This window comes from Taudactylus pleione, unplaced genomic scaffold, assembly GCF_031769625.1.
Source record: "Taudactylus pleione unplaced genomic scaffold, aTauple2 ptg000015l, whole genome shotgun sequence".
NCBI lineage: Eukaryota > Metazoa > Chordata > Amphibia > Anura > Myobatrachidae > Taudactylus > Taudactylus pleione.
In genome coordinates this window covers 25,371,762-25,385,495 of record NW_028284417.1, presented here as the reverse complement: position 1 = coordinate 25,385,495, position 13,734 = coordinate 25,371,762, and the positions used below count along the sequence as shown (strand labels likewise).

Below are 13,734 nucleotides of genomic sequence, written 5' to 3'. Positions count from 1 at the left end.
GACTTAACATATCTAAATCTGTGAGGGATGTGTTGTGGGAACTGGAGTAGTGGAATCATTTAATGCTATCATATTTGTGTAGTATACATTTATTTAAGATGATCACTTTTCCAAAGCTCTTATACCCACTCCAGATGTTGCCTGTTCTGTTATCAGCGGAGGATGAAAAGTTCATAAATGCTGCTTTTAGGAAATCTATTTGGCAAAAGACTGAGGGTGGGTTTACTTAAATTGCAGCAGTTCACTGTTAATGGAGGTATGAATCTGCCTGATTTGAAGCTATACAGCCATGCTTGTGTCTTTTCGATACATCCATGACTGGATTCATGGCACGGATCTATACATTATAATGGATATTGATCAATATTTTTTGCCTGATCAACACCTCCTCTCATTTCTGCATTGCTATAAGCAGGAATTCCCCCCCTATAGTTTCCCGGAACCCGCTGCTGATGAACTCCTGGTCAGTATGGCACTCCACCAGACGTAGTAAGGGCCTAAATAGCCACCATTCCATCCTTTTACCATTGGTAGCTAACCCTGAATTCCAAAATGGCCAAGCCACATTGCCCTTCTCCTCCTGGCATTCCAAAGGTATAGTATACATCAGGGCATTAGTGGATGTCTCTACTAGATCTCCTCTCCGTATTCAGGCACTTGTGGATAATTATGCAACACCAAGCTTGCACACTCTTGCTCTTTATCAAGCCCAACACTACGCCAGCTCAGTAATTAGGCACTTCTCTCCGTTAGACTGGTCCAATCCACTTGACGTTATGTGAGCTAGCCCTACTATGGGTAGGAAGGCCATATCCATTCATTACCTGCTATTACATGTACCCTTAGATTTGACAAAATCCAAGAAAGACTTCTTGGACTCAGACTTTTCCCCACATTGATATAGACTGTTTATTGAAAACTTTTTCCTATTCTATTCGTGTAATGTCTTCCTCAATGTATAGGGAGATGTTTTACAACATTTTTCACAATGGTTACCTCTCCCCACATCGTAGACATTGAATAGGTATTTCCGATACTGGAGCGTGTCCAAAATGTAATTGCCCGGATGCTACCTTTATGCACTGCATGTGGGACTGTCCTCTTATAGCCCACTTCTGGAGGCAGGTCCGTCGATTTGCTATGACTTATCTCCTCAAACACTTACCTCTTATGGTAGAACGGGCAATCCTAGGATTTGTACCCTCAACTACTAGAATACTGCAAGGCAGCAAAAAGCTCATGCTAATAATATCAGCAGTGGCTCGTAAATGTATCCTGCATCAATGGATCCACAGAGATCCCCCCTCCTTGCCTCTAATCCGAGCTAAATTATTCTAGGTATTCCAAATGGATAGACTGGAAGCTTCTTTACACAAGTAGGGACACACTGAGAAATTTTTTCAAGTCTGGGAGGGATTTATAGATTCATTATCAGGAGACATAAAATCCCAACTATATAAATGCTTCCATTCTACACAATGGTATGAAACTAGGCAACTATTAAAAGATGCTCCAATTAATATTCCTACAAATACTCCTGTTGTTTGATTTGCCTGTTGTGCCGACTACGCCTGCCTGTTTTCACCATTAAGGATACTATTTTATATATGCAAACTGTGTGTGTTCCCTTTTTTTATTTGATTTCTTCTGTATCGTGTTATTTTATAAATCTGTTACTTATGTGGCAATTTGTTCAGCAGACTATTGTATTTCTTTGTTCTACTAGTCCACAGATTGTATAATTTACAATTTGTTTATTTATGCTCCAGCCTGAATACAAATATATATAAGAAAAAAAAAAACTAGGAATAAAAACAACATACACTGCTAGCTACACTGCAGAAATCATACACTGCTATCAATTAGAGGGTTGCTATATTTTAAAAATAAAACCTGGGACACACTGGGGGTGTAGCCAAATCAGGGAGGCGTGGCCATGCCCCTCCCACACATAGTATGCTACACGGTAGTAGTAGTGCCCTTTATACACAGTATATACCACACAGTAGTAGTACCCTTTATGCATAGTATGCCACACATTATAGCCCCTCTTTCACATGAACATGCAGATAGGTAAGGGGGGGGGCTACTGTGTGGCATAATGTGATTTAGGAGCTTTATGCCACACAGTAGAGACCCCTTCATACCTATCTGCCACTATTGCCTAATGCTCAGTCACTCACCAGGGGCTCAGACTATTGCCTGCCTACCATAGGGCATATAAAGTGACCTGGCAGTAGCGGCTCAAGGCACGGGCAAGCTGGTCCGTCGCCTGGAGCTACTGTTTCCAGAGGGCGCAGGAATCGCCCACTCTCCCTCTCGGCACTATAGCACATATGTAAGCTCAGGGGGAGGGAGCGGAGGAGGGAAGAGGCGGCAACACAGGACGGCGCTGGGCCCTGTGACCTGGGCCTAATGCCCAGAGTCTCTTCTACTTATGGCATGGGTCCTCTGCTTGCCTAACATGCCCCACAGGCCTGGGGCCTGATTATACCCACGGGTGGTCTACGGAGGAGGTGGAGGGAGGCAAATTACCGGTGGCCAAGGCTGCCTACCAGTAAGCTGGGAGAGGCTGCCTGTTAGCAACTTGTTCTGCAGAAGCACTGGACAGTTCAGTGTGATCTGTGCAGTGCTTCTGTGTGCTGTAGGTGAAAGAATGTGTTAGAAATTAAGAAACAAAACTGCGTGAGTCCCCCCTCCAAAAGCATATCCAGTCTTGGACTTCTGAGCCTGTTCTAGTATAGGGTAAAACAGGCGAGGGGTTCCCCCCATTTTCCTATAACCAGCATCGGGCTGATCTAGCCAGGGTGGTAATGGGGATACGTTTAGGAAGCTGGCGGTCGCAATCCTGACCGTCGGCTTCCCGAATCCTCTATCCCGCCTAGGGTTAAATGACAGGCATCTAAAATCTAGACGCCTGTCATTTTCCTGACCTCGGAAGACAGGCACCCGGCATCCCGATCGAAGGGATGCCGGGCGCCGCGCGAGCGGACAGCCGCGGGGGGGAGGGTTAGGTTTAGGGCACCCAGGGGGACTTAGGGTTAGGCACCCTCCCGGGAGGGTTAGGCTAGGGGGAGGGAGGGTTAGGCACCCCCGGGGGGGGACTTAGGGGTAGGCACCCCCGGGTGCTTAGGTTTAGGCAGAGGGGAAGGGGGGGTTAGGGTTAGGCACTTACAGGGGGGAGGTTAGGGTTAGGCACCCCTAAGGAGGGTTAGGGTTAGGGGGTTGGTTAGGTTAGTTTATACTTACCTTAGGGACGATCTGGATGTCGGGCTTCCGCTGCCGGGCTCTGGTGTTTTGTCGGAGTGCCGCAGCTAGTTATGGAACTGCCGGTCATGCGGCAGCCGGCTTTTCATACCGAATGCAGGACATGTTATAGCAGGAGGAGACACAGAATGGGGTGCCCCTGCCAAAGCATTCACTAAAGCAACCGAAACTGGTCAACACAGGGCTGGCTATCCTCCTGAGGATCAACCAGTACTGGGCTGGAAGCCCACATCTTCCCCGCATCCCTTGAGGTGGTGAATGTGGGTGGTAATGGGTAAAATATAAAAATAATATTGTTCTTCAAAGTGGGACTACAGGTCCCAACAAGCCTGTTCTGCATAGTGTACATACAGTGCTTCCCCAGAGACTGACAGGACCCATGAGGTTTCCTGCACTAGAGCCATGATTGGCAGAGTCAAGACATATGACATCGGCCACTGATTGACTAAAAGACCCCACGCAGGGATTTTTTTCTTATTTTTTAACTCTTTACATTACACCTGTTACACACAGAAGCCTGCGCAGAACACACTGATCTGTGCAGTGCTTCTGCACAACACGCCTATTTGACTACTCTATTTTGGTGTGAGTTTGCTCCGTGTTAGATCGAGTTTGCAAATACGATTCTTAGTAAATCCGTGAGTTATACTGTATACCTTTCTATGGGAAGTACTTGTGAGTTGGTTTGATGGTCTATTGACTTCTATTTGCATATTTGGACATCTATTTCTATTCGGATCCTGTTTTAACACCTGTGTTTTACTTTAGTAATTCTCTAAAAAAAACAGGCAAAACACGGACAGGAATGCAATCTCGGACAGACATGATTCTTAATAAATATACCATACCCCTTACTATGTAGAAATTAATTATACCCTATCTATTGCTTTGTTTTTAGAATGTGACACATCAGAAACAATATATTTTGTAGTGGGGACACAATACTACCAAAGTACAATCTGTACTATATGGGGTATACTGGTCTATATACATGTTAATAAAAATAGTAATGTATATTTTGACACTAAGGGGTATATTTACTAAAGTGAGAGTTTTTTGAAGTGGAGATGTTCCCCATAACAACTAGAGTCTAGCTATTATCATCTAGAAGGTGCTAGATAAATGTTAAGTATAATCTGATTGGTTGCTATGGCAACATCTCCACTTCTAAAAACTCTCACTTTAAAAAATATACCCCAAAGAACCAGATATTTGCTTTGAGTAGTGCAAGATACACAGAGCTGAAGAGCTGATCTACTGACCTGGTTCTTCACATTGACAGAACAAAATGCACTGAGCAGTATCCTGATGACAGACAGGTGATTGTAGCGAGCTGCAACATGTAAACAGGTATCTCCTGCCTGCAAATCACAATGTAATCAGAAGAGCTGGCTCACAGGTACATAGTATTCATTCTGCTTTATGAACATATTTAGACCTTAAAGCAACTACAGTAGACTACCTAGTTTATATTAGGATATGATATCAATTGCATGACCTAGCGTAATGTACATACATTGGTACCAGACCACTCAGAGACAATCTAGAACCATACCCCATCTGCAGGCTAGACTACGGCCCCGCATTACCTCCTCTCTGTGAGAAGGAAAGAAAGGTTTGTAACCAAACAATGATTTTTTAAAGGGGTATTTTCAACTCCAAAGTAGAAAGACATCTTATTTTAAGATACCATAATTCATTCTCAAAATGTGTACAAGGACAATGGCATGTGCCCTAGTATTTTATTTTTATCATGTAAACATTTACTTAATGTATATAATTTTATAATATTTGTGTGCATCACTGTCACTATATTTACACAAATTAAATAAATAGTATTAATTCTGCCTTTCAGCTCTCAAATAAAACATATAATCTTGCTTGCAAGTTTCATTCTTCTGGCATGTATTATATTATTTTAGTAAATATAAGGCTTATTGAAGTCATCAGTGTCAGTCTGGGGGTGATGTACACCTTTTTAGATATACTTTAACATACAGCAATTTGGTGGCAGCAAAGAGATGTTAGAGAAGTGGTGCACTACATTAGACGGTACATGTAGTCATGTTAAACCCTGTAATCACCGGTATATAAAGTATATAATCCCAACCCTTTCAGTCCCATACATGACACGGACAGCCTGGTAGTGGGACGCTGTTACATTGGGTATGTGCGATGTTAACACCTTCTCCTAGCTACACCAATGTTCACATATTGGCTTTATGTCAATTTCAATTATTATCTTTCATCACTATATACATAGTTGAGTAAATCATTTTAATTTACCGATGTGTCCCCATACAATATTGATGCATTTGCGCCGAAAAGCCCTTATTGGCGCATCAGGTCAACATGCATCTTAATTTAATCTGATTAATTTGATATGCAACACTTGTATATCTGTGTGTGATGGGAGTCTGAATCTGTAAGTGCTACCATGCAGCAGCTGTGGCCTTTTTTCACTCCAAGCTCCACGTATACAGCCAACTATAAATATATATTGATTTGGGCGCAACCACACACAGATAAAAACATTACTGAGATTAAATAACATTATCTAAGTTAAGTATAACAGGTTTAATGTTAATTAAAACCATAAATGAAACTGATAACTAATTTAGAAGGAGTGTTAAATGGGATGATATAATATTTATTTAAAAAAAAAAAAAAATAGCCCACACAGTAAAATAAACCAGATACACATTATGTAAAAAAATATTACATGAAAGAAAAAATTGCAAGCTGTCAAAACATATCCACAAGTGTGTGAACACAATATTATTAGTTGAGGATTATCCCAAAGTGAAAACAATCAAATACACTTATGGAATTAAAGAGTGGAGAATAATGTATCAATACCTAAAGTATTTGTTGCTTAGAAAAATTGATACAATTGTTGCTATAAGCTGCAATCTCTGTAGAGACAATTCAGGAAAGTAGGAGCCACTTAGAACACTTCCATGATATGCATCTAGCTCCACAACTGTTGCGGGCGGCATCCAATTTAGTTATCAATTTTATTGATGGTTTTAATTAACATTACACATTACTTAGATAACTTTATTTAGTCTCAATATAGTTTGTATACAGACTCAGTTGCACAAAGATATACAAGTGTCACAAATCAAATTAATCAGCACAGTCTTGTTGCATCTGATTGCGACACATACCTTTCTACACCAAAGTGCCGGGTCTGATCCAGGAGTTGGACCACTGTTCTAATCCGGATCAGACCTGTCACAGAAACCTTTCATATAGCGGCGCCGACCCACGATATTCCCGACTAGGCGACGCTCACACCGGAGCCGTATCTGCAGGTACCCGGCTGTTCCGGCACTGCTGTGGACGCTTGGAGATGGCGTCATCTCCAATCGCCACTGAAGATGGCTAATCGGGCGGCATGCGGTACGATCCTGGTCATCGTGACCCGGATTGCGCCATTTACATTGCAGGGTGGCACGGGAACAATCGATGGTCAACCCTGCAAATTACCAGAGTTGGATTCCCAGGCGGATCCATTTACTGTGACAAAAATCCGCATCAACCTGTAAAAGGGGTATCAGATGTATTTTTTGGTGAAATAGATACTGGGTGCTAACAGAGTTGCACAGGTGGCTCACTTGCACCAGGCAACTCGCGCCGCATGGCGGAATGAGGCTAGGTATATGAGCACACATCTGTATGTCCATGTATAGGGGGGAAAAGGCAAAACATTGTTTTAATTCTCCCTGTTATGTCCGCTGTTTGGTCAATTGACAACATGTACCACAGACTTTATTCTGTGACCTGTAGCGTTTATAAGATTACTGTACATATGTACCTCATTAGAAGCTTTGTGTACTTTTGTAAAACAAATTACAATTATACGCAAATATGTGTATTTATTTTCCCTTGTAAAATTATAGCCCAGGGCACAAATCTGGTAGGCCGAGACAATACGGGTGTAGATCAGTGTCCAACAAATTGTAACTACTTACAAGCAGATAAAATGATAGTTTATAGTTGGCTTTTCCTGCAAACGAGCAAACACCCTTCTAAAGATTCTACAAAGAGAGCAGCGGATAATAATGTAATGTATTTCTTTATCCTTGTTACCCATTGGCATGTGTACTTACTTGGTTTTTTAGGTCAGCTCGAGACCCTGCCAACAGTAATACTCGACAGCTCTGGGAATGACCATTTTGGCAAGCCAGATGGAGAGGTGTATTACCTGCCTTATGGAGAAAACAAGTAAATAACTCGAATAAACAAGCTCTGATGCAGGTGTATGAATATAAATATGTAGATAAATATGGTTATATGGCTAAAATGACTTTACATTAACGTTTTATGGTATGGTAAGCAGGAACTGAAGACATTTGCAGTAGAGGCCTGGCAGAGCATCACCAGGGATGAAACCCAGCATCTGGTGATGTCTATGCGTTCCAGACTTCAGGCTGTAATTGCCTGCAAAGGATTTGCAACAAAGTATTAAAAAGTGAAAGTTAGATTTAGGATTGTTTAGTTTGTCCCATTACGTTTGGCCCCTTAAAAAGTGGGAGGCACATATAGAGACCGTTGTAATTCCTACACCGTTCACCTGATTTGGATGTAATTACCCTCAAATTAAATCTGAAAGTCTGCAGTTAAAGCACATCTTGTTTGTTTCATTTCAAAGCCATTGTGGTGGTGAATAGAGGCCAAAATAGGAAAATTCTGTGAATGTCCCAATATGCACCTGACTGTATATATAAGAATCATCTGGCATTCTAAGCTCAACAAATGTATACACTTATAATACAACCAATGATCATTTTAGGAAACTTTAGTCAGGGACAAGAATACAAAAAACATACCCAAAATCCATTAACAGTCAAATTACATGAATTATGGATAAAATATTCCTATTCAGCAATAATAAAAAAGGTACACACATTTTTTTAGAATTCAATATGTGTGTTAAACAGATAAATACACTATTTGTGCATTTTAAAGACTGAATAAATCATGTAGATAGTCAGAGTTACAAACAGCATACACAACACATTCTGTATGTATGGACAATGGTGTTGGCACTATAACCAGATAGTGGGCCTGGTTCAGAGATGCAATGCCTGTCGCTGCTGATGTCAACCCGCACGCAGCGGACTTGCAACAATATGCTAATGACTCAGCCGCCATTTTGTGCATAGAGACACCCAAGCCTGACATCTCACATCCACCGCTTATGTACAAAAGGGGAAACATCGGTCGCACATCAAGCCTCTGAGCAATCCTATGCTGTCTCCGAATGAGTGTCTCACCTAAGATACCGGGGTCTCTCTAGCTGCGTATTAATTTGCAGTGGCTCACTAGGGCATGCCCAGAAAGCTGTCCAAACACGCCTGCATTTTTGTAGCCATCCCCCGTTACCTCCCCAAACGCTGACTACATGTCACTCACTTGCGATTAAATAAACACAAAAATTGCTCCACTACATTCTCCTCTGAATCAGTCCCAATGTGCCTTACATCCAATGTAATGATCACAAGAACAAGTTCTGTACAGTTGTACATCCATAAAAAAAACACAGGAAAAGTGCAACTGCAGTTATCCATCTAAAAGCCAATATATGTTACAAAACACCTGGAAATACATTCTCCATGGCTTCATTAAATTATGAGCTATGTATAACATGAAACAGTTACTTTGTGTCTACTAACACCAGATAGCCATCTCAGGACAAGGCATGGAGCACGCTGCCAGCAGGTAGCTTATCTTGGCAGTAGTGTCACTCTATTAGCAAAGATACAGCTACAGTATATTGTCTTCTCTCTCACCCAGAAAAATGAAAACAAGGGAAATACTGTGCAGTTGTTTGTACCCCTATAACTTGTATCTGTGACCTAAAAAAAACAAAAACAACAAAACCCTGCGCTATGGTAATGCCTGATTGTCATCATACTTGAGTCCAAACGTTGTACCTCATATACTTTATGTTTTTCTATTACTACCTTTTGTTCTTACTTCTGTTACATAATTTTTTATCATGAATAAATGTAAATCTGTTTGTAATACTCATTGCTATTACTGTTTTTCCTCTATGTTGGGTAATATGTAAATGCTGGGCTAGCTGTGTGGTGTACATGTGGGTCTTTATTTATTTTAAAAATGTATAAATGTAAAACTGTCTCCCAAAAAATTATTTTAAATATTTGCAATGATTTAACCATTTCAATTTCTGCAATATTGAACACTAGCTGGGATGCCCGGTTTTGCCCGGGTTGAAAATTGGACCCTGAAGTACACCTGCAGTCTTTATTGGGTTACATTGTCCTTGCCTATAACCCCATTCCATTGATCCTGAAAAGGACCCACACTGTTTGCTAACATGTATGCAAACAGTGGCATAACTAACGTGGGTGCAAGCGGTGCGGCTGCTATGGTACCCGAGCTGCCCCAGGCCCGCTGCTCACCCTGCACCCAATCACGCCCACAAGGTGGGCCGGTCTAGTCAGAGCCGCTGAGGGGGGCCTGGGTGTCAGCAATGTTGATTTGGTGCCATCCTGCCAGCTGATTACAGCTGGCGCACTGGCAGGCAGTCATGGAGAGACAGCTCCGCCGGTCGCAAGGCAATCACAGGTCGCGGACTGGCAGTCAATCAGCAGTGGTGGCTCCACATCTGCTGGCTGATAATGGCACACAGGGGAGGTGAGTTGCTGCGGGGGCATAATGTGTAAGGGGCACAACTATTGTGTGGAATAATGTTTAATATGGGGCACTACTACTATTGGCATAACTGGGTGGTATAATATGTAAGGGGTATTACTGTGGAGTGTAGGGGGCATTACTGTGTGGCATAATCTGAATGGGGTCTATGTGTAATAACATGAATGCACTCTATGTGGGGGCAAATGTATGTAAGATATGTGGCCCACAAAGTTCTAGCCCAGGGGTGCCAAGAGTAAGGAGGGAAAGGGCGGGAAATAATTACCTGGGCCTGGAGGGGGGGTCGGGTTCGAAGCCCCCCTCTTACCTGTCAGCAACCCAGCAGCAGTCTCCCCTGCCTGTGGGGGGAGCAATCACACTGATCGCAACCCCCTTTGAACTTGCGTTGGGATGAGGGACTCACAGTGTCCCCCTCCTCAGCCTGGGAAGGGTTTTTCCCTAAGGGGGCATGGCAACGCCCCGCAGTTAGGCCACTCCCCCTTCCCCCGGGTGGCTCCCTACACCCCTGGTTACGCCCCTTGCATGCAAACACAGAGGCTCTGGATGTAATATGAACTTGCATGAGTCATCAGATTTGCTCAGTTAAAACTATACTTTTGTTGCATTTTCTCAGAATTTTGGCAGGCTGCCAATTTCCACTGGAGCAAGCCCTGGAACCTGTGTAATTTCAGAGTGTCCCCATTTTTAGAAATTGTGTAACCCTGACGAAGTTCAAACCTAGGCAAAAACCTAATCCTGTTCAAACTACACCCCCATGCCAAATTTGGTGGAGCTAGGTCCAAAACTCTGGCCGTGCATAAAGGACAAAAAGATGGACAGACAGACACACTTTCTTGCTTATTATATAGATTATGGGCCTCATTTATCAACTACAGTAGTTTTATCATTCACAACGAGTGATAAAACTAGTTGTGTATGATAAATGGTGCTCCAACCAATCAGCTCCCAATTTTCATTTTCAAACAGATGACAGTTGGGAGCTGATTGGCTGAAGCATCGTTTATCGTATGCAGCAAGTTTTATTACTAGTTGTGAATGATAAAACTTGTTGATAAATGAGGCCCTATATGTGATATCATGAAAGAGTATAATATATATTCCGCTTTCCAGTACAAACTGCAACTACACTGAATGATAAAGTGACTGGACAGCAATGTTTACAAAATAATACACATTCAGGAATCTCAATGACATAAAATGTTACATAGATATGTACATAGGTTGGATACAACTGGATTTAAATAATTACATATATAAACTTTAATATGGTTTAGTGCAACATAAAACATCTGTCTGATAGAAAGTTGGACCAAAACAAAGTTATGTGTTTAATGTAAAATGATGCAATATGTCAGCTCAATTCTAAATAAAACAATGTAATCCTATCAAAAAGTAACACTCTACATAAATAGAAGTAATCCAGTTAAGAAATTATTGATGTTTGACATCATTCTCACCTTGTTCCTGGCAAGAACATTAGCTCCAGCCTTAACGAGCAGTTTGACAGATTGGCTGAATCCATGCCAAGCGGCTTCATGTAGGGCTGTGTTGCCATCCTGAGGAAAACATAACAGCAGATGAGTGAATCAGGGCCAGCCTGGCATCCCTGTGGCTATATGCATGATACATTTTTCTACTGATTCAAGACAAAGGATTTCTGTGACCGATTGAATACACAATTATTGCTTTAGGTTTGCAGAAAAGGAGAGATTAGAAAGCAGGGTTCTAATGCTGCTGGCTTGGGCTCTATCCACGGCAATGCCTTTTATCACAGCTACTGGGTGTGAGTGCGGATTTTTAGAGGTGGAGATGTTGCCCATAGCAACCAGATTCTACTTAACATTTAGTAAATATACCCGTAATTGCTTCTCATTCCTCTGTACATAAAATGTTATTGGCTGCAGCAAGTGAATGGAGCGGTGCTCTGTACCACATGTGGGTGCAGAAGGTGAGAGGTGAAGGTATCAAGAGTTACAGATCAATCGGATGTTAAGTGTCTCCATTATGTCATTCCTAACCTGTACCTGCAGGAGGAAGAGGATGATTCAGAGGTGAACGTAGTACCAATGTCATATGTAGTGGATCGATTTTTGCATAGTGTGTATGCGCCAAAGCCGCACTGCTCATCCCCTAGTCCTACAGGTTTATATGGATCTCCCAGTGTGTGTGCTCCCCCCCCCACACCCTCCCAATGTCAGTGTGGGCAAGTCCTCACTCCTGCCTTTGTGTGTGTGTGTCCACCTCATTCCTGTCAGTGTATGCGTGGGTGCCAACAGTCCTGTTAGTGTATTTAACAAGAACACTCCTTCACTTTACCAGCACAAGCAAGTAGGAAAGAAAATTATAACAGTCTATATTATATATTTGTTTTACGTGTAATACCTTATCCTGTCTGTCCAAGGCACAACCTTCTTGTATCAATACTGCAAGAATGTCGCTGTTCCCTACCACAGCTGCCCTGTGCAGGGATGTCTGGTGTCCCTAGAGAATAAAATAAGAGAATGATGCTTGTATACTTTGTTCTCAGAGGCCACAATACACATGGTAACCTGGGCCAGATTAACAATGGGGTGGAAGGAGCTACAGCTCCAGGCCTCCACGCAAAAATAGGTCCATTAACATGATGATAACCAGCTGCCTATCTGATCACACAGTCAGCTATGAATTATAAGTATTAAAATAGTTTTTCTAGTTTTCTCACAAAATGATGCATTTTTCTATGTTTATGTATTTAGGGAGACAGTGGGGATTATAGTGTAGGGGGTGTACATGCACTTGTCTCTGGTCACACCCACACAGTACTGGTTACAGCTCCTCATTTTCTCAGTATAGGTCCATGTGGCCCTTAATCCGGCCCTGAAGATAACTCACCAGCAACATGGAAAAATAATGCAAGAACTAAAGTCACCACATACTGAAAGTGCAGAACTGTACCCTGGAGTAAAAGGGAGCAATTACATTTTTTGCACCACTTATGAAGACACTCCGCTGTGCTCTATTTTCACTCAGTTTTCTCCTACTTCATAAAGATACACAGGAAAATGAGTGAAGATTCTTTAAAGTAATAATCGGTGATGTGCACAGGCAGACGTCACATCAGGGACAACACATTTCAGAGAACTGAATTGCTTCCAAGAAGTGTATGAACACAAGGAATGGTCAAGTCTGGCCAAGTCACACAGGAACACATGATTTCAGACCATGTCACACAGTAACCTGGTAATTGGAGTGCGCTCTACTCACCAGAAATAAACTCTACAGTCAACTGAATCACAGAATGAGATAGATCCCCTTCCGTTTGTGTACGATGACGTCATCAGCCAGTGTCCAATGTCGTTCCCTACCATCCAAGTGGGCATAGAGGGGGAATATATTCTGGTGGCGAGCCAAGCGAGACATCGTGCCCGCAGTGTGGCGAGTGAAGCGAGACATCGTGCCCGCAGTGTGGCGAGCAAAGCGAGCCCACAAGGGGCCAAATTTCTTATTTTCCTGAAAAGTGTGGGCAAAAACATCCACTTCCGTCCTCACTCACGTCACTTCCAGGTACATAATCTCTGTGCTGACATCAGTGCTAATATTTACTAGTGAACCAAACAAAAAACTCCCAAGCAAGGTGCTATGTATTAATGAATACTAAGTAAATGACTATTGCAGCTGTGTGGAGGGGTGTAAAACCTCCTATTAGAATCTCAAAAGAGAGACTAAAGCTGGCCACACATCTAAAGATTATCTGTCCAACCAGCCAACTAGTTGATTGGTTGGAATGAAAATCTGGTAAGG

At 42.3% G+C, this 13,734-nt stretch overlaps 1 protein-coding gene across 5 annotated transcripts in view; it reads right to left on the bottom strand.

The window, feature by feature from the left end:
- ANKRD6 (ankyrin repeat domain 6) overlaps positions 1 to 13,734 on the bottom strand; it is a 241,361-nt gene that overhangs the window by 35,453 nt on the left and 192,174 nt on the right. For all 5 annotated transcript variants that reach the window (XM_088472020.1, XM_088472018.1, XM_088472022.1 and 2 more), the window contains exons 4-7: positions 12,337 to 12,435; positions 11,412 to 11,510; positions 7,383 to 7,481; positions 4,530 to 4,628 (exon numbers count right to left, since the gene is read on the bottom strand). In XM_088472020.1, the coding sequence (XP_088328146.1) occupies positions 4,530 to 4,628; positions 7,383 to 7,481; positions 11,412 to 11,510; positions 12,337 to 12,435 (396 nt within the window). The remainder of the gene's footprint in view (positions 1 to 4,529; positions 4,629 to 7,382; positions 7,482 to 11,411; positions 11,511 to 12,336; positions 12,436 to 13,734) is intronic.